Genomic DNA, 22,504 nt, shown 5'->3' on the forward strand with positions numbered 1-22,504 from the left:
TTTAATTATTTTTACAAAGCAACTGTATTAGTCAGCTGCGCCATTGTAGGCTCCCAGAATAATTCACATATTTCATTATAAAACACTTTTTGTTCAGCCGAGGCTCAGTCTTGATGGTCTGAATTTAGAAAGAAAGGCAGACTTTAGTGCAAACTAAAAGCCCTGAAAGCTAACATTAGCTACCGCAAACATCTTAAAGAACGGACATGACTGATACAAGCGTGTAGAACCACAGCGCCCGCTATGTTTACACGCACCGGACTTATTTCACCAGCTTTTTAAAGCGCATGTAAACATCTTAATTAGATCGTGTTGGACTTCTTAAGGATCGGATTAAGACACGGAGAACGTGTGATTGGAAACCACATCCCTCTTCCATGTTCACACATCCATCGATCAATCATCGGGGCCAAGCTTTCTATGCCTGCGCGCGTCTCCATGGAGGACTAATGGTGCAGCATTAACAGCATTACGTTCGCAGGAGAGGAAGGGAGGCATGTTTACACCAGCAAGGAGACAAATTAAAGCTGCAGAATCCAAAATAAATCTATATTTTTAAAGTACAAGCAGTCCTCGTCTCATGTTGCAACGTTTCATGTTGCTTTTGGAGGTTGACATATGACAGTATTTAATAAATGGGAGATATGAAATACTGTGAATTCATCTTCATTGACTGTACATTAAAGGGAGAATATTAGAAAGACAACAAAGCACATCCTATGACACAATAGTCATGACATACGAGCAACAACAGCAGCAACAGGTCGGACAGACCAGATCAGCGGGGCCTACTATCTGGGGCGGCTGTTCGGGGCGGCAGGGATCAGGCTTGTCACGGTTAACTGCCTCCAGTTTCCCTGAAGCAGAATTCAATATTCATTCATTCATTTTCTACTGCTTATCCTGACGAGGGTCGCTGGGGAGGGCGGGGGGCTGGAGCCTATCCCAGCTGTCTTAGGGCGAGAGGCAGGGTACAGCCTGGACCGGTGGCCAGCCAATCACAGGGCACATATAGACAAACAACCATTCACACTCACATTCATACCTATGGACAATTTGGAGTGGCCAATTAACCTAGCATGTTTTTGGAATGTGGGAGGAAATGGGGACTCCGATTTCCTCCCACATTCCAAAAAAACATTCCAAGAAAACTCACGCATGCACGGGTCTCCTAGCTTTGAGGTCTGCGTGCTAACCACAAGACCGCCGTGCAGCCCCAGAATTCATTCATTCATTCATTCATTCATTCATTTTCTACCGCTTTTCCTCACGAGGGTCGCGGGGGGTACTGGAGCCTATCCCAGCTGTCTTCGGGCGAGAGGCAGGGTACACCCTGGACCGGTGGCCAGCCAATCACAGGGCACATATAGACAAACAACCATTCACACTCACATTCATACCTATGGACAATTTGGAGTGGCCAATTAACCTAGCATGTTTTTGGAATGTGGGAGGAAACCGGAGTACCTGGAGAAAACCCACGCATGCACGGGGAGAACATGCAAACTCCACACAGAGATGACCGAGAGTGGAATTAAACTCGGGTCTCCTAGCTGTGAGGTCTGCGCGCTAACCACTAGACCGCCATGCAGCCCCAGAATTCATTAATTCATTCTTTTTTTTCCGCTTATCCTCACGAGGGTCGCGGGGGGGTACTGGAGCCTATTCCAGCTGTCTTGAGGCGAGAGGCGGGGTACACCCTGGACTGGTGGCCAGCCAATCACAGGGCACATATAGACAAACAACCATTCACACTCACATTCATACCTATGGACAATTTGGAGTGGCCAATTAACCTAGCATGTTTTTGGAATGTGGGAGGAAACCGGAGTACCCGGAGAAAACCCACGCATGCACGGGGAGAACATGCAAACTCCACACAGAGATAGCCGAGGGTGGAATTGAACCCTGGTCTGCCCCAGAATTCAATATTAATAAATGAAATATTTTCATAGTTATAGCACAGAAAATGTGTTAATAAGTAGAGCCCTCCACACATGAAATAACACCCCTATAGTCTACTCATATACTCATATGAGCTAATATAGTACATCTGATAAGTGCTAAAAAGATATAATAGCTCATACATTAGCACTGGGGACGTTCCGTCTTGTTCTAATATTTTAATATGACATGTAAATATGGAAAATAAGGACAGATCAAACTATGTGGTCTTTATTGCATACAAACATAATGACTGTGACTCAGACACTTGACCAGTTGAAAGCGCTCACCTTGGAGTCCATGCATAGAAGACGAGACAGCCATGATGTGTTCAGGACTTGTCCCGAGGCACTGGTCCTTCTTCTGCATGCGGTAGCTGATAAAAAAACCAAATCAATGTAATTTGAGTAGGCCACAATGAGGACTTCCTGCGCTGGTGCGGATCAATGAAGCAGCATTGCCCTCGGAGCCTCATAATTCTCTTCTAATAACTTCTTTAATTGGCTTCCACCCGAGGTGACCCCCTGGAGATGACGGCCAGTAGAAGTTCATTTACACGAGCGTCACGTGCACGCTCACATTCACGCTTGGGAGGCGTGCGCATGTTTTTCCAAATGATTCCATTCTCAAAGCTTCACAACCTTCATCTTTTTTGGATGTTTTTGTGCTGCTTTTAGCTCAGCTTTTCAATCTTTTCATCGACTGAGGCCTTCGAATAAAAGTCCAACCTTATTTACCTCCAATCTTGATTATACAATTTATTATTATACAATCCTTTCTACTCCGCCTCTTGCCCGAAGACAGCTGGGATAGGCTCCAGCTGTCCCCACAACCCTCGTGAGGATAAGCGGTAGAAAATGAATGAATGAATGACAATCATTTCTTCTTTTCTCTGTACTCCACTGTTAGCTGCAGCCATCTTGGTAGCACGGCTAGCATGGAGTGTTTTTGTGTAGATGACTAACATGTTGTGTTGTTAGTCTTTATTGATCCAAGTCCTCATCTTCATCCATTCATTTATCCAACTTCCGCTTATCAGCTCTCTCAGGCAACGGCTTATTTCCAAAGAAACCGTACATTTTTTTGTTGTTTTTTTTAATGTCTGTGCTAGCGGCATCGCTAGGTTCTGAGGCCGGGGGGGGGGGGGGGGGGGGGGGGGTTAGCCCGCTGCAGATGCACAGGATATGAATGAATGTAGTAGATATTCAAAAAAATCCCAAAAACAAATAAGGAACAAGAAGCGGGATATAACTTTCCCACTTTTGGACAGATTTAGTAGAGATACTCAATTGTTTTAGGCCACCATTAAATTTACACAAGTACACACAATCTACACTGCTAAACCGCTGCTCAAGCTCTGCAACCATTCTGTCCACTGGACAGTGATCAATTATATCATAATCATTATTATATTATTCATTAGCCTATCGGTCTAGTGGTTAGCGCGCAGACCAGGGTTCAAATCCACCCTCGGCTTTCTCTGTGTGGAGTTTGCATGTTCTCCCCGTGCATGCGTGGGTTTTCTCCGGGTACTCCGGTTTCCTCCCACATTCCAAAAACATGCTAGGTTAATTGGCCACTCCAAATTGTCCATAGGTATGAATGTGAGTGTGAATGGTTGTTTGTCTATATGTGCCCTGTGATTGGCTGGCCACCAGTCCAGGGTGTACCCCGCCTCTCGCCGCCCAAAGACAGCTGGGATAGGCTCCAGCGCCCCCGCGACCCTCGTGAGGATAAGCGGTAGAAAATGAATGAATTAATGAATAATTAGCCTATTATTATTACTATCATCATTATTCTTCTTCTGATTATTACTACTACTTCTACTACTAGTAGTAGTAGGCTAGTATTAGCCTGCTTATTGCCTTGCTTATTAGCCTGCTTTTGCCCTATTATATACAATTTGTCAGAGATTTTTTTTTGTAAAAAAATATTTTAAAAATCTATAAAAAATATCAAATTATTTAGGGGGCTTAAGAACATTTTAGGTGGGCTGAAGCTCCCCTAAAATAGGCCTAATGGCGCAACTGCTCTGTGCAGTCCATCTATCATAGCAGAGACGTCCTCTTCCAGTTGTTCTTCCCAGATGAAGCCTTGATGTTGGAAGTCTGAGGCCCTGTCCACATGGAAACGTTCCTAATGTCTAGACTTACAACAACATGGAATGCTTCTGCGAGTCATTTTGGAGAATATAAATATCAGGCCAATATCATGCATGTCAGTTCAAATATCCAGATATTATTGTTTGTCTTGAAAGCTCACTTCTGGTCACGTGACGGCAACAGGTTGGTGACATCATTGCTTTTTGAAAAGCAGCATGCTAGTCTGCACGGAAACAACAAGTTTTCGTTTTCATATTTTCCATCCCTGGAAGGCGTATTCTGAAAATACCATTGCAGGACACCCAGAACGCCTTTTCTGTGTGGATGAAAAACAATCCAATACTTTGCCGTGATAGCATGCCACATGTAGCTCCATGCTAACAGCTTCGTCTTGACTTTGAGGTGTCCACAACAAAGATGACTTGTGTCAAGCTGTTTGTTTCACTCAGACACTCATATCTTGGAAAAGCTGTCTGTTTAATATACATTTCACCATGCTAGCAGCCCACGCGGGTCAGAACTTATTAGCTGGCAGTTATTGTTCCGAACTTCATCAAATATTTAATAACCATCCAAGCAGAGAAAATGCTCTCCTCAAGGCCTCAAGGACACGTTATATCAAGAGAAATGGAACGTGAGCGGACTTCATTCACATTTTTCTTCACGTCACGGCCGCGCCAGTGAGCCGAGCCGGGAACACTTTGCAGCCGCGTGGTGTCGGCTCAAGGCGAACTGCGCCGTTCCTCGCGTCGTAACGATCCGCTCGCAAGCTGGTAGATTAGAAAGAAGTTGAATAATTAATCTGAGCCGCCCCCGGGTGCTTCATTTGCATGTTATCAGCGTACAAATCTGTCGTGGAAACACTTGCATCACCCAGTCGCACATGACGGCTGCAAATGTGAAGTGTCAGAAAATATTTAACATAACACACTCCGGTACGCTTCCTGCTCCTCTAAGGGGAATTTTCAATGGTGCAAACTTGAACGTGTCCTTTAGGAAAGCCTTCAAATGATGAGAGGTCATGACGAGTGAAAGGTATAGATTGATACTGTAGATTGATGGGCAGATGCACGGATGGACTGATTGATACACGGATGGTTGAAGGATGGATAGACAGATGATACACAGATACATACAGATGGATAAATAGCTACTGCATAGATGCGTAATAGATGATAGAAACAGACAGACAAAATGACAGATAATAGATAGATGACAGACAGATAATAGATGGATGGATGAATAGGACAGATAGATAGTAGAGAGACAGATAAATGAATGGAAGGATGGACAGACTGATAGATAATTCATTCATTTTCTACCGCTTATCTCACGAGGTGCTGGAGCCTATCCCAGCTGTTTTCGGGCGAGAGGCAGGGTACACCCTGGACTGGTGGCCAGCCAATCACAGGGCACATATAGACAAACAACCATTCACACTCACATTCATACCTATGGACAATTTGGAGTGGCCAATTAACCTAGCATGTTTTTGGAATGTGGGAGGAAACCAGAGTACAGAACATGCAAACTCCACACATAAAAATGGCCGAGGGTGGGATTGAACTCAGGTCTCCTAGCTGTGATATCAGCGCGCTAACCACTCGCCCACCACGCAACCCTATTTTCATGTTTTTATATTTCAATTCTCCTCACATTAAATGATGAATATTTCCTAATATGACCAATTTGTTCTCTTATACACAAACCGCTCGTTTATGGCAGTAAATTAGTCCCAGTCTCCACGGAGTTAAGTGAAATTCAGTGAAATTCAATTTTTTATTTTAAGGCATAGATAACCCGTTTCACTTCCTAAATCAGGCTTTTAATATTGTTAGAGCCCTCTAGACATGATATAACACCCCTATAGTCACTGTTATTCTCTTATTAGAAAATAAGACTTTTGAATGCCCTTTATTCGTGTTCTAGTTCATTTTTATGATGGGAAATGTTCAATTTAGGCCCAAAATATGTCAAATTTGCTGAAATATTGGCTAATATAGTTTTTAAAAAACATGATAGAATAAAGCTGCGAAATTCGAAGCTCACATTGCACACTTACCAGAAATGATGACGGCTATAACTACAGGAGACGGGGTACACCCTGGACTGGCGGCCAGCCAATCATAGAGCACATATAGACAAACAACCATTCACACTCACATTCATACCTATGGACAATTTGGAGTGGCCAATTAACCTAGCATGTTTTTGGAATGTGGGAGGAAACCGGAGTACCCGGAGAAAACCCACGCATGCACGGGGAGAACATGCAAACTCCACACAGAGTGGGATTGAACTCGGGTCTCCTAGCTGTGAGGTCTGCACGCTAACCACTAGACCACCGTGCAGCCCCTAATAATAATAATAATAAGATGGATAAACAGATACAGTAAATAGTGACATGGACTGTATCTAAGTGTGGATGGAGTTTTCCTCAATTCTTCATCATCATCACCACCAAGATGTCTTGCACCCTTTTTCATCTTTCTTTTTAATCTCGCCCCCATATTTAAATTCTCGCTTCCTTTAATAATGCATAAGGAGAGACGTAGTGTTTTTCCAGGGAAGCAAAAGAAAAGCACAATGGAAAATGTGGAGCAGAAGAAGCTGGATCAGAACCAGAATCCAACTTGTGATGCGTCCCCTGGTGCGGGACCCTTGTTATGGATCACGGAGGATCAGATCCATGTTGTCACATCACACTACGTTGGCTGTTGTGAGACGATCGCAGATCAGAGTTCAAAGTCCACTGTTCAATGTGCAGAGAGGAAAGATAAAAGACTCCAGGAAGGATCCCTGAGGAGCACCACCAGTAAACTAAAAGTGTGGCCTTTATGGGCGGTGGGGAGATCCCAGTCACGGGTGCGGTGCTTTCAAGCGTCTCTGCAGTGACACAAACGTCGTGACTCCTGTCTCTTCAGGTCCGCTTGCTGTACTGCTCCCTGGAGGAGGCCGAGCTGGTGTTCCGGGCGGCCTGGGCGGCGGGGCAAGCCGGTCCCAGTCACATGTGGTTCGCGGTGGGCCCGGCGCTGTCCGGACTGGGCCTGGAGGGGCTGCCTAAGGCCTTATTCGCTATCCGGCCTCAGGGCTGGAGAGACGAGCCTCGCAGGTACGATACCCGCTGAATTTCAATCATCCACATGAATGTGCTTCTCATCTATTTTGGGGTAAAAGCTCAAATTTAAATGCACTTGAAGGCAGCGTTAGCATTTTTGAATGTTAAACGCTAGTGTTGAATATTCCAAACGCAACTTAGCGTTTCTCTGACTGTGTTATTGCTCCTGAAAGGCTGAACACGTCCACTTGTCTTCTTCCTTCTCCCCCCCGCCCGATCCGTGCAGGAATGGGAATTTACATGCATTAAGAGTGTCTTCGCGGCGCTACGCGCGAGCCAGCCAGCACAGCCACAGCTTGCTTTTAAAAATACATGATGCAGAGTGAGAAATAAACATCTCGCTCGTCTCCTTCGCTCCGTAAAAATAAACAGTTTTTCCTGCACGACGGCATTTTACGAGCGGCTCGTCCCGGTGTGATGGATCTGCTCACGTGTGACCCCATTTCACCGCCGGGATCATTAAAGTTTTATCTCCTCTAATTTAAAACAACGTTCCCTGCGAGTCAGGTGAAAGGAACAGTTCCTCATTGATTTGAACAATTACACACTGGGAGGGGGGGGGGGGGGGGTGCGCTCGCTCATGGGGGGATTCTGCTGACTCATTGAAAGAACATCAGCACATATGTCCTAATGAAAAAATGGCCACTTTATTAGGTACAGCTATACCTATAAAATGATGCAGTAAGTACACTTGTACAACTATGCCAATAAAACATACGCTTATGTTAACGTAGCGCTTTTATTATCTTTGCAAAGTTGTGTTGCCATGTTGTTGTGTTATATGTTGCGGTGTTGTGTTTCTGTTTTTTTTACAGTAGCTGTGTGGCTGTGTTTGTCTGCCGTGCATGTGTGGTGTTGTGATGCTGTCCTATTGTGCGGTGGTGATGCTGTCCTATTGTGTAATATACCTGTGTTGTGTTGGTGTGCTGTTGTGTTGTCGTGCATTGTATTCCGTAGCTGCTTAGCTATGTTGTCATGCTGCTGTGTAGCTTTGGTGTTGTTCTTTTTTGTATAGTTTTGTTGCAGTAAAGATGTGTTGTATAGCTGTGTTATGTTTCTGCGTTGTTGTGTTGCAGTGCATTTGTGTTATGTTGTGTTGTTCTGTAGCTGTATAGCTATGTGCTCGTGTTGTCGTTAGCGACCACCACAACTGCGACACTCTTTTATGTGCGTTTGTACTGGAGGCCCCCCAGACGTCCCCCCCCCCACCCCGGATGCTAAAAGCGATGCTTATGATGTGGACCACAGCTTTGTCCCATAAAGAGAAGGCCCGCCCCGACCCGCACTGCACTCCCCCGTCCCACCCCCGCTGGCCATTTCACGCCACAGCGCGGCTAACGACCCTCTCAAATCAGCGCACAAGTCAAACACAGCAAGTGATGTAGTGGATAACGTAGCAGAGGAAAGCCCAATGAGAGTTCTGGATCATTACACTTGTGGGACATGCCGTTAACGTCCCCAAGCTGACCCCCCTCCCCACCAAGACGTCTTGATGTGAGGATGTTTTTCACTCGTGCACTGACCGATGAAGGCGGATGCCTGACTGTAAATCATGCGGTGGAAAAATACATCGGCGAAACCACGCACGTATCGGCCAATACCGATACAAGGAAAAAACGCAAATATCGGCCCGATATCGGCCGGCTGATGTATCGGTCGATCCTTAATACACATGACACTGCTGCGTTTTACATGTGATTGGTGATCACTTTAACACAACAATCTAGAACCTCAGCACTTCAACCTCAACCTGTCATGGCGTCTCCAACCCGTTTTGTCGTCTCTCTCGCCCCCTGCAGGCGCATCGCCAAGGGCGTCTCCGTGCTGACCCACGGGGCCATGGCGCTGCGGCGGGATCAGGGGGCCGCCGGCCGGGCGCAGTACGCCGGCAACTGCCAGACCGATGGGAACCAGACCCAGCGTGTGGCGGACAGAATCAGGTGAGTGGGGCGGGGCTATTGTATGACACCATCGATATGCACGTTTGATTGACGGCCGCTGCTCTTTGGCGATGCTCTCAGAGGGGCTGACGGGAAAAGTCTGCTTTGGCTCGCCGCTCTGACGGCGAGGTTACCGGAACCGCAAGGAACAAAAGGCCAAAAGTATTGGGACGGCTACAGCAAGCCTTTGCAGTGTTCCCACAGAGGTGGAAGCGTACAAAATGTGCTGCTAAGATGAAGAATGGAGATCCAGGGTCAGCTTCATTAGGGGTCTTATTTCTTTCTGAATACGGGTTGTTTTGCAGCATCAATATTTGTGCGCTCCGCTGTGTAGTACAGAAAGATAACGCCATCATCGCTAGTCTTTTAAAGCAACAGTCAGCGGTCAGAACGGAGATGTTCGGCGATTAAATACAGTGAAATGATGATGACGATAATGGTGAGCCAAAGTTCAGTGTGTGTGCATGAAAGGATACAAGTGCTGTGTGGTTTCCTCTTCCTCGCTGAGGCGTAACCACAGCTGGTTATGATGGCGGACCGGACGGGTCACGCCGCGGTCGCCGATCTAGTCGCTCATTAGCAATTTAACTGTGAACACATCCAATTAGTGAGGACTCTCTGGAGGGAAACACAAGAGTGAATAAAAGCAGCAGATAAAGACCCCCGTCCACTGAGCAGAATGCAGCATTAGAATGAGGAGGATGGAGAAAGAGCGTCATGTGGGCATAATGTGGATTGGGGTGCGCTTAAAACAAACGCCGTTTGTCAACGTTTAACGCCCCTGCACAACATGAAGACGAGATCTTTAAACACATTTTTTTTTTTTGGTCCCTAAACACCTTCTCTCGCAGATGTCGTCTGATGGTTATTGGACTGAACCGGTACCTCTTTCAGTTGGACTCTTATTTTATACTGAATGTCTTACCCAGTTATTATTATAATATAATACTATATTATGTATAATATAATATTATATTATTAACAACAATATTATATTATATTATAATTATATATAATATATTGTAATTATATTATATATAATTATAATATATTATATTATATTTAATATATAATATTACATAATATTATATTGTTGTTAATTATATAATATAATATTATATTATATAATAATATATATATAATAATATATTTACATTATACACTATATTTTATTATTATTTATTAATAATAATCACTATTAATATTATGAAATAATAATATAATATATTATTATAGTAATATGATATAATATATAATATTATATTATATAATTAACAACAATATAATATTATGGAATATTATATTAAATATAATATAATATAATATATTATAATTATATATAATATAATTACAATATATTATAATTATATATAATATAATTACAATATATTATAATTATATATAATATAATTACAATATATTATATATAATTATAATATAATATTGTTGTTAATAATATAATATTATATTATACATTACTATTAACCTTCATTTGGCCAGAGGATCGTCCCGTGTCTTGACGGACAGCCAAATGGACCCTCCAGCTCAGGGCCGGTGACATTTTTTGGGGGTCTACCACTTGACTTTTATGTTCCATAACCCTCAGGGTGTTTGAAGAAGTTCCCAATGGCCTTCGTACCGCGTCCAACCTCAGCAGCAATGAGGCGATGCGAGAGGCCTCGCCTATGCAGCTCACCAATCCCAGCGCCTTCAGAGAGAGGAAGCGTTCTTGTCTTTCACATTGAGAGATCATGACTGTGAAAACTTGACACTAAATCAAATTCAATCCACATTTTTTCCAACATTTTGGCTTTTGATCAGCTGAAGAACCTATTTCACCTTAATATTTCTTAAAACAATTTACGTTCCAGCACAAACGTTCATCTCCGCCTATGACATCGTCTCACCGAGGAGACGGAGCGACGCGCTCACGACGTCCCTCGCCGCTCGTTAACATGTCTGCTCTGAACCGCCTCCCATCTGTCGCCCGCATGTGTGTGTTTATTATTTCCTCCCTTACATCTCCTGGATGTCATCCATCCTTTCCTTCCTTTTCCATCAAAACATAACCTTGCGAGCGAGAAAAAAGCATTTGGGAGTCATGTGTGTGTTAGTGATGGTCCTACAGGGGTCCAATTGGCCTCCGCCAAAGGTTGGACTGCTTCAGCCCAGAAAGAGGCACTAATGTTTACAAATCAGAGAAGGGAGGTCTTTCTGTGTCTGTTTGGACCTGCTGCATTGGTTCTTGGACGTCCTTGAACGTCCTTGGATGTCCATAGACATATTTGGACATCCTTGGACATTACTTGGACGTCCTTCGACATCCTTGGACATCCTTGTACATCCTTGGATGTCCATGGACATATTTGGACGTCCTTGGACATTCCTTGGACATCCTTGGACATCCATGGACATCCTTGGACATCCTTGTACGTCCTTGGACATCCTTGAACATCCTTGGATGTCCATGGACATATTTGGATGTCCTTGGACATTCCTTGGATGTCCACGGACATCCATGGACATCCTTGTACGTCCTTGAACATCCTTGGATGTCCATGGACATATTTGGATGTCCTTGGACATCCTTGGACATCCTTGTACGTCCTTGGACATACTTGAACGTCCATTGTGATGTTAGCGTCATCGTCATATCAGGTCACAGCTGATTGATCGGCTCCAACGCTCCAATGATATGGCCGATCTTGCTGTGACATCATCGCTATGATTAAAATGTCATGTGACCCACATAATGCGGCTTTATTTAGTCCCTTTTTCTTCACAAAGGCAGCAAAAAGCTGCTCCGGCGTTCAATAAAACTAATCTCGCCACCTTCCCGTTTTTTTCTCGCTCGCCGCCTCCTTTCGGGCAGTTTTTGTTCGCCGACTCCATCCGACGCAGAACCCTTTGTCCCGCCGTCCTTCATTCAAGAGTCACTGTCTCACAGCGTCGTCATGCGTTATTCATCCCACGAGCTAACGAGGCTCCCGGGTCGAGTCCCATCAAGCGGGTCAAAGTTTTGCTTCTGTTTGAAAGAGATTCCCTGAAAAGTCTTTCTGTGAATTTTAACAACAGGAATAAAAAAAAAAAAAAAAAACACAACCTTGTCCTGAGCTTGACAACGCTGTCATCGGTGAGGACAACAGAGAAACGTAAAACAAACATCCCTGAATGTCTGAAGACAAGAAAAGCACACTAAACAGTCAGCGTCCGTCACTCTGTGTGTTTTTCTGCAGCCATTTTTCATTTGCGTGGTGTCCTCCACTTCTTCGTCGTCTTGCTCATTTTTCATTCCCGCTTATTGAATCAAGCGCCCCCCCTTGTCCCCTCGCTCTACCTGCTGCTCTCTCCATCCATCCATCCACTTTGCTCTCCAGCCCATCTCCCCGCATCTGATTCATGGTTTTGCATGGCAATTGGGTAATTGGATCCAGACACTAAATGCACGGATGCGCTCAGGGAGCAAGAAAAAGGAAAGAAGTGGAAGAGGATCAGGTTGTCTTAATGTTCGCCTCACATGGACGGCGACCACAGGAGCTAAAGGAGCGTGAAGATTGGATTGATCTCCATGTTTGCTCCGTGACCCGTCATCATAATCTGACGTTCATGGTTGTCTTCTGCCCTGACCTCTCAAACATGTCTTTACCTCAGCTGTGGTATTTAACCCCTTCACTAAGGTATGAACATACACAATGTGTGTGTGTGCAGTATAGGGAAGGCAAGGTCATTTATAGGAAAAGGGTGAAATCATCGTTGAGCTGCATAAGCTAGGCCTCTCGCATCGTGTCGTTGACGGTCATTGGCTGTCAAGACACGGGGCCATCCTGGGCCCAAATGAAGGTCGTTATTGGTGGCGAATGCAGTCCAATAACCATCAGACGGCATCGGTGAGAGAAGGCTTTTCAGAAAAAAAAAACATCTTCGTTTCTTAAACCTATAAAATCAGCATGGGGTCAAATGCTTCCTATACCCCACTGTGCGTTGTTGTCATAGTAACAGAGGATTGATATTTTCAAAACCAACAACTTGATGTCTGGTCTCTCGTGGCGACATATTTCGCCGCCGTCCCTGATGTGCCGCGTTAGCCGCATGCTAAATGGCCAGCTGTCACAAGCGGCGCCTCGCTGGGCCTGCCGCCTGCTGGTGTCGTTGTTGTGAAAGCTGTCAGAAGCTCCCTCGCCGCCACGCTTCTCCACGGCGCGCTAATGGCGGCCGTCACATGGGTGCGCTAATGGCAGGCGGTGTCTAATGGCAGCTTATCAACATGCAAATGGAGCCCTGCAAGCAACATTGCATTCCAGTCAATGCTGTTTGATGCCTGGCGGCTCTCGTTATCCTCAAATTGCCCCTCCCCGTCTCTCATCATGTGCCCAAACGCACGAACGTGCATCCACGGTCTTTCTAAAGGACTCGGGATCACCTGTGGCGGCCGCGCTCGTACCCGCCGTCCGTCAGCCACAATGCTGCGAGCGACAACACTTGTAATGCCAAGCAGAGGCTGTCGCCATGACAACCACTGTGGGACACAGGCGAGGGGGAGTGAAGAGGAAATTGGCGGGATGGAATGAGCCCAAATGAAAAAGAGAGGAGATGATGAAAGGGAGGAGGCGGAGTCAGGCTCAGGTGGGACAGGAGGATGGATGAACAATGCGGGTGCTTATCTGGACTCCGGGGTTTTTATTTATTTCTTTTTGCTTCGTCCTCGTTCTGCACGTTGAGGCGCATTCTGCTTTTCTCCCCGTGCTCCTCGTTCATCTTCTACCCTCGTGGTTTTATCGCAGCATCGCACTCGCCGCCCCCGCCACCCCTCCATGCGGCAGTGTGCACTCTCCCCAAGATGGCCGCCCACCCCTTCACGAGCGTGGTGCACGTACATCGTGGATGTTTTTCAGCTGAGACGGCCGCCATGCTAAGTGTTGCTGTCAGGCCTGACTAATCAAACTGATGGAGATGAGGTGGAGCTTGACGCAAATGCGACCCTCCTCGCTCTGAGGGCGTTCGGGCCGAGAGAGAAAAGCTGTCACTCATCTTTTCCTCAGATGAATGTATGTCTCTATACGTATTTAGTATTTATTTACATCTTCTTCTAAGACAATGACACTGCTGAGTTATTACCGTCGCTATCAGAGAATCAATCACCTGGCAGTTAGCTGTACTGTTTACGTGATTTGTGATAGTTGAGTTTGCTGATGTTGTTTTGGCGAGGTTCGGTGTGTGTGTGTGTGTGTGTGTGTGTGTGGATGGGATCTGTAGTGTTTTCAACAGGGATGTTGGTGACACCAAGCTAAACCACAAACGAAGACCCTGGAGTTCCACTGCAATGTTTAATTGTCTTCCTTCATAGATATGTGTGTGTGTGTGGTGAAAACTGCAACACAAAAAGTGCATCTTAACATCTTGAGCGGCTGCTACACAATCAATAACACCAACCGATATCCAAATATATCCAAATATATCCAAATAAACCACAATACAGTCAAACTCACGGCATTCCTGCGTGATAACTCAACGTGTATGGCATCCACCTCGTTCCCGTGCAGTCTCCAGCGAGCGATCCCCTCCCCGGCGATATCCGGAAGTGAACCGGAAGTGAATCTCCGGAAACCGGAAGTGGACCCCAGCGATATTTTTTTTAAAATACAAATTTGTATAAACCCTGAATTACTTATCTAAACAACTTTTAATCACTTCTAGCAAAATACACACGCTTAGCATTGCTTATTCAAACTCATTAACTTATTTATTTGGAAAATTACCTTAAGGGCAGCACATCTGGGTAAACAACACAGTGACATCATAGCATGGACACAGTTGAAGCCGCCAAGATTAGAGGAGATTGTTCGCCTCGTTTGTCTCTTCGTCGCCTCTTGAATGCGTCATGCGACATTCGGCGCTCAGTTAAAAGTCTGACATTCTCGTCACGTGACAATCTCTCTCCGGGGTGGGAATGAAGCGTTGGGATACTTTTTCTTAGTCGTTTCACATTGGACTACATGGGAGAGCAGTCTAAAATGCTTGTAGATCATTTAAACACAACCCCCCCCCCACCTCCTGTTTTGTCTCCATCACAACGCCTTCTGGTCCCGCTTCCCCCTCCTCCCTCCCCCAGGCTGCTCTCTCGTTCTGTGTTAGACTTTTAAAGAAGTTGTCATGGTGACACAGAAATCTTGGATGGAAAGAAGCTGACTGATGTCTCACGCACACACACACACACGCACACACACACACAGACACACACACACAATCCATATGAGCAGCGCATTAACGATAACAAATAAAACAATCAGCAATTTCATGTCTAGTCTTGCATGAAAGAAGAAACTCGTCTTATTTCAAATCACTGGGATTGTTTCTGTATTTAGATGAGAAAAAAATTGACATTTTGTTTGTGTAGATTAATATTGAAATGAATATTTTTTTTTGCTGCTGTCATAACTCTTTGCATCAGAAAATGATGCCAAAGGTTCCTAGTAGGGGTGCACCATGAATGAGAGAATTACGACATCATCAATCCGATAACATTAAAAAATGGCTCAGACAAGCGACAACGCTCCTTTTGTGTTCTTCCTCTGAATGTTTGTTCCAGTCCGTCTTACCCCTTGGTGTGCACCAACTACAGTTACTAAATCTAAAAGTAGATTTAAAGAGTTATTGGTACCATTATCGGTCTTGAACTTAGTGGTTGGAGTGCACCGTCAGTATCCGGATGTTGCACTCAAAACGCTCAAATTTGATTTCCAGCCCCCGCGTTATAAAGTGAAGAACATATTTTACTGTCTATGGTCATAGATGAAGTGAAGTTGTCACCTTAGCCGTTTCTTTTAGCATGAAAATGTGGATGAAGTAGCGTGAGTGTCAGCTTTTCGTAGCCGTCACGGGGGGGAGCGTCTTAAGTGTTCTTCTCCTCATCTGCCTACGTCTTTGCTCTCCAGGTTGTTCTTGTGTCTGCCTGTCCATTATCACACTTGCATAAAGTGTGTTGCCTGCTAGCGTCTGCTTCACTGGCTACTTGTTATTTCTACCTGCCTTGTCGCTTCGCCCCGTGGCACAGACTCAAGAACCACGGGGAAACCATCCAGTGTCTTCCTGGTGAGGATGCAGGGATTATGAATGGCAGGGGTCTCAAACTCAATTTACCTGGGGGCCACTGGAGCTAGGGTCTCTGCAAGGCTGGGCTGAATCAGGTTTTCCAAAAAAAAAACAAAACACATTTATTAAAAACAGAAAAATATGCAAACTTTTTCAGTGCTTTGGTTCCGATTTTCTACAATAAAAGCTCTGATAAAACATTCCACTGTTCTCAAATATATTAATTTTTATTTTTCTGCACAAAATAAGATGAAAAATAAATAAACAAATCAAGAATAAAGAAAATCAATCAATCAGTAATAAATAAATATAATAATAATAATAAAACGGCAAATAATAAAAACTTAAGAAACCACATATAGTTGGTGGGTAGACAAATTATTTATTTCAGATTAAAATGAACAAAGCATTATTAGAGCCCTGTAGACATGACAAAACACGACTATAGTCACATTTATACTCTTTTTATTTACAACATATTGCGCAACTGCAGGGTCTTGAGACACATGCTAACTCGCAAACTAGAGAGCTAGCGACCTAAACGGTAGCCTTCAAGTTATTTCCTTTAAACTTAAAAAGCCACTTCCACACGGATAGGGAGGATAACTATTAAGAGTTATTTAACCTTTAACATGAACATTAATCAAACGTAATAATTTTTTCTGGGTACATGATACCATACAGCATCCATATCAAACTTGCGCGGGCCGCACTAACATTAAACTTTCATATCAAGGCGGGCACACTTGGCCCGGGGGCGCATGTTTGAGACCCCTGATGAATGATGTCAATTGTCGATTGCATCCGTCTGCCTTGTTGCTCCGCCCCCATTTACTATGCAAAGCTGTCTGCAAAACACAAACGGCCAAAGCAGACGGGATCAGGAAAAACAACAATAAAAGCACTTTCGCGTCGTGGCTTCGTGGCTTCAGCAGTGTTGCTGGTTGATAGCCAGCAGCGGCTCCTCTCGCGTCCGTTCTCCTGTCAGATTTACAAATCAACACCAAAGACACTAGTCTGCCTCCTTGCTCCCAAGTGCAGCGTCAGCATTCTGCCAGTTTCTTTTCAATAAGTTAGAGCATTTTCCTTTAAAATACAAATGTTGTCCCAGTTTGTTGTTACGTAGCTGGGAGCGCTGGACCACTACGGTCGACTCCTGCACCTTCATTGTCCATCTCAGCGAGACACCAAGTCCCCTCAGCATTGGTCCGCAACATGAATGTTGTTCGCAGATAAAAATGACCATTCATTCATTCATTTGGGCGAGAGTGGTGGCCAGCCAATCACAGGGCACATATAGACAAACAACCATTCACACTCACATTCATACCTATGGACAATTTGGAGTGGCCAATTAACCTAGCATGTTTTTGGAATGTGGGAGGAAACCGGAGTACCCGGAGAAAACCCACGCATGCACGGGGAGAACAGGCAAACTCCACACAGAGATGGCCGAGGGTGGAATTGAACCCTGGTCTCCTAGCTGTGAGGTCTGCGCGCTAACCACTGGACCGCCGTGCCGCCCTAAAAATGACCAATTGACCAATTAAAGAAGTGGACTCTTCTTTGGAGCATGACTCATCATTTTTTCACTCCCGGTGGCTTTCTAGTCACTTTTCTTTCATTACGATCTTTTCTCTGCGGTGCTTTTAAGGCGGATGGAGTGGAACAGAGAGGAGCACGGTGTCAGCCCCGCGACTCTTTGTCTGCACATGTTTACCACCATCCATCTTCTTCCTTCCTTCCTTCCTTCCTTGCCGTGATTGCACAAAAGGATGGCGCTGCATGTTGGACAATTGTCTTCTTCATTTTGTCTGCACAAGCACTTTGCTGGCATGTCAAGAGAAAAGGATCCCCCCCCCCCCCCCCCTCGCCATCGCCAGTGTTGTCTTTGTTTGATCTTCCTCCTCATCCTATTTAATTACTGACTGATTGTCTTCGTGTACCACGACTGAAACAACATCAGCGTCTTTTTTTTTTTTTTTACTAAGTCTCTAACTAAACCCTTGCTTCTTGCTTGTGTTCAAACACAAATCTCACTCTAGCAGTCATTTCAACATGGCAGCTTCTGGTATCCTGTGTGTGTGTGTGTGTGTGTGTGTAACAGATGCCAGCTCGTGCAGTTGTGCACTAGTACATTGTGTAAACCTCACTCCTCGGTGCCTTAAGAGCTGCGCTAGACAGTGGCTTGACAGCCTTGTAGGCTGATTGGCTGGCGTCGCTCGACTTATTCGATGTCATTCTGTGTTGCAGTGTACGGTTGTGGGTTTGAGACCCATTGTGTGCAAGGGGTAATATTATGCTGTGTAACACGGCGGACAAGCCAGGACATTTTAGCTCGTTGGCTAGCAATGCTTGACTTAGCTCTCATTCAGTGGGGAGGTGTTGGCACAGGATGCTACTGTTACATATGCTACTGTTACATATGCTACTGTTACATATGCTACTGTTACATATGCTACTGTTACATGTGCTACTGTTACATGTGCTACTGTTTCATGTGCTACTGTTACATGTGCTACTGTTACATATGCTACTGTTACATATGCTACTGTTACATATGCTACTGTTACATGTGCTACTGTTACATGTGCTACTGTTACATGTGCTACTGTTACATATGCTACTGTTACATATGCTACTGTTACATATGCTACTGTTACATATGCTACTGTTACATGTGCTACTGTTTCATGTGCTACTGTTACATGTGCTACTGTTACATGTGCTACTGTTACATATGCTACTGTTACATATGCTACTGTTACATGTGCTACTGTTACATATGCTACTGTTACATGTGCTACTGTTACATATGCTACTGTTACATATGCTACTGTTACATATGCTACTGTTACATATGCTACTGTTTCATGTGCTACTGTTACATATGCTACTGTTACATATGCTACTGTTACATATGCTACTGTTTCATGTGCTACTGTTACATATGCTACTGTTACATGTGCTACTGTTACATATGCTACTGTTACACATGCATGTGAACCCGCATGCTAACAAACAAAGATGACACTTGGCTAGCTAACAAACTAAGCGAGCATCCACAGGTGATGCTTGGGAGCAACCAATCGATGACCTAATGAAGTGACTGTAACGAGCTGCAGCTCGGTCACAGGTCCCTAGGGGGCGATCAATCCGGGTCCGGTTTGTTCATTCATTCATTCATTCATTTTCTACCGCTTTTTCCTTATGAGGGTCACGGGGTGCTGGAGCCTATCCCAGCTGGAGCCTATCCCAGCTGTCTTTGGGCGAGAGGCAGGGTACACCCTGGACTGGTGGCCAGCCAATCACAGGGCACATATAGACAAACAACCATTCACACTCACATTCATACCTATGGACAATTTATGGAATGTGGGAGGAAACCGGAGTACCGGGAGAAAACCCACGCATGCACGGGGAGAACATGCAAACTCCACACAGAGATGGCCAAGGGTGGAATTGAACCCTGGTCTCTTAGCCGTGAGGTCTGCGCGCTAACCACTCGTCCACTGTGCTGCCGCAGGTCCGGTTTGTGTTGAATGGAAAATGAAACGTGATGTTAAAGTTTTAAAGTTATTACTAATTCAATTCTTGTGTTTATTCTTCCAACTTTTTAATAAGTTGAAACTTTTCTAGGCTGGCTTGCAGAGCTTTTCTGGTGACTTGTTTTGTGCCTGTGCTCTCTCTCTGTCCCAGCAGGTATTTCACCAACATATCCATCGGGGGGCGGGACTACTCCTTCAACAATGACGGATACCTGTCCAACCCGCTGCTCGACGTCATCTCCTACAACAATGGGCGGGGCTGGGAGGAGGTCAGTGCTAATTAGCCGAGCGCGTGATTCACCTTCCTGTTTGTCCTCCGGCGTCTCCTCCACACACACACACACACACACACACACACACGTTGAGCCTTGTCTGCCTCGTTTAGTTTTCTCTCCGTCAAGGTCGACACTCCAAGCTAGGACCACGTTTACATGCATGGCGGATTTCAGTCAAGACTCGCATTATCTTCCGTTTCCGTGTTGTTTTTTCCGCCCAAGCTTATTAAATCGTTCACCTTGGCAGCGCATCAGTTACTAATGGTTTGTTCACTTCCTGTGTTCAAAGACTCAAAGAAAAAGCACATTCAGTGGCATCAGCGCTCCACTGCTTTGGTCTGAAGTAGGACACGCTCAACCTAAGACAAGAGTCAAGTGCAGATGACCTCCTGTGGTCCAATCAGAGAGGAACCTTTGTTTGACTGAGCTGATGTTATTTTGGCGCTAACCTCTGCCCGTCTGTCAACATGAATGATCAAACCGGCCGACCCCCCCTGTCCCCGCCCCCCTTACGACCTCACTCTTTCTGCCGCTTGTGCCTCCGAGCGAGACTCTCATCCTCGGAAATGTTAGCAGACCGTCCAAATTCAAATTTCACCGTTTGATTGCCGAGCAAAGTTCACTTATTTTTACCTCGTCGCCGTCTTTCGTTCATCTTTGTGCGTGTAACGACCTTCTCCTCTTTTTATGTGCCTCTTTATTACTTTGCCACCCGCTCTTGATTGCACTGGAAGTCATATTGCACTTAATCATCTTTTATGATCCCCGTACCTTATTGGAGCATATATTCCTCATTTTATACCTTTAATTGTTTTTGTTACATCCCGGAAATGGGAAGAGATAATCACAAGAATGGTGGCAGGACTTTCATTCATTTTCTACTGCTTTTTCCTCACAAGGGTCGAAGGGGTGCTGGAGCCTATCCCAGCCAATGACAGGACACATATAGACAAACAACCATTCACACTCACATTCATACCTATGGACAATTTGGAGTAGCCAATTAACCTAGCATGTTTTTGGAATGTGGGAGGAAACCGGAGTACCCGGAAAAAAACCCACGCATGCACGGGGAGAACATGCAAACTCCACACAGAGATGGCCGAGGGTGGGATTGAACCCTGGTCTCCGAGCTGTGAGGTCTGGCGCTAACCACTAGACGGCCCTTTAGCCAGCCAACCAATTCCTGGGGAGGGATGAGTCAACCTGCCCCCAGCGAGGAGCAGAGTGATAAGCCAAGTTCAAATTCCTCATTTTTGCCGCTTAATTGGCGAGGCTCCTCCCACGAGCTGACGATTGACAGCCAGTGTAGAATCGGGGCAGCGGCGTTGACCTGAATCGAGATTCTGATTGTATTTTGATCGTTTTTTCTGCATTTTTTTTTTAAATGTAGAAATTGATTTAGGAATGATTTCTTCCAGGGCGGCAGACAAAATGCGTTGCACGTGATTGGTTTATTGGGCGGGCGTGTAACAACATCACAGCCTCGCTGCTTTATTAAATTGTGCAGCTTATCTGCTCGCTACATCCAATAATTAGGACGGCGGCCTCAGATGGGAGACAAATCCCGACTGTTATTGCTCCACCTTTCGCACTCAATCCCGCCTGGGGGGGGGGCTTGTCTTTCTCACGTCTCCAACAAGTTGCGCTTGAAAGGAGAGAAAGTCAGCTTCTAATTATTTGATTATTTCATGATTTCATCTGCTTGAGGTTTCCTGCTCCCCGGTTGGTGTTTGGTGTTTGGAGCCCCCGCCTCGCAACACCATGCAACGGTGTATTCATTCAAGTGTAAAAAGTGTTATTAATGGGAGATGAAGTCTGAGCAATGCAGCGTGCGCACGCTCATCTATTAGAACACCCACAATGAATATTTATCAATGTGGCCTCGCTCTCGGCGAGAGGTTTTTTTTTTTTTTTTATGTGTAAGGGGGAGCTCCTGTTTGCTCACATGCTGGAGACATCTGTTCCCACAATGCATGATGGGAAGTGACACCCCCACACTCCCCTCAACCCCCCGCACTTCAGTCAGGTTCCAGCTGTCTCTAATAAACAAAACGCATTTTTAAATTAACATCATAGCTTGTTGTTGCATTACAGCAGGGGCGTCCAAATTGCAGCTCCGGGGCCGTTTGTGGCTAGCAGCTTGTTTTTTATAGGTGCATTCTTGAAGGGAAATGACTGAAATACATAAAAAAACTGTTTTTAAAAAGAGCAAAAAGACATAATGTCATGAGGAAAAGTTGATATTAATAATAACAATATACCTGTCCGTAACTAGCAGCTCCTAACCCAAATTTTAGCTAGCAGTTCAAAGCAAAAACATCAGCCGATAGACAGCTCGTGTCTAAAAACCACTGGTTAGTTGGGACACTTGTATGTATGTGTGTGTATATGTGTGTGTGTGTATATGTGTGTGTGTGTATATGTATGTATATCTGTGTGTGTATGTATGTGTATGTATATATGTGTATATATACTATGTGTATGT

At 44.9% G+C, this 22,504-nt stretch overlaps 1 protein-coding gene across 4 annotated transcripts in view; it reads left to right on the forward strand.

The window, feature by feature from the left end:
• grin2da (glutamate receptor, ionotropic, N-methyl D-aspartate 2D, a) overlaps positions 1-22,504 on the forward strand; it is a 99,219-nt gene that overhangs the window by 47,953 nt on the left and 28,762 nt on the right. For 2 of the 4 annotated variants that reach the window (XM_058047668.1, XM_058047669.1), the window contains 3 exons: positions 6,971-7,158; positions 8,964-9,104; positions 19,893-20,010. In XM_058047668.1, coding sequence (XP_057903651.1) covers positions 6,971-7,158; positions 8,964-9,104; positions 19,893-20,010 — 447 coding nt within the window. The remainder of the gene's footprint in view (positions 1-6,970; positions 7,159-8,963; positions 9,105-19,892; positions 20,011-22,504) is intronic. The other 2 variants (XM_058047670.1, XM_058047671.1) reach the window with 2 other exon arrangements.

The sequence above is a fragment of the Doryrhamphus excisus genome, chromosome 14 (assembly GCF_030265055.1).
Source record: "Doryrhamphus excisus isolate RoL2022-K1 chromosome 14, RoL_Dexc_1.0, whole genome shotgun sequence".
NCBI lineage: Eukaryota > Metazoa > Chordata > Actinopteri > Syngnathiformes > Syngnathidae > Doryrhamphus > Doryrhamphus excisus.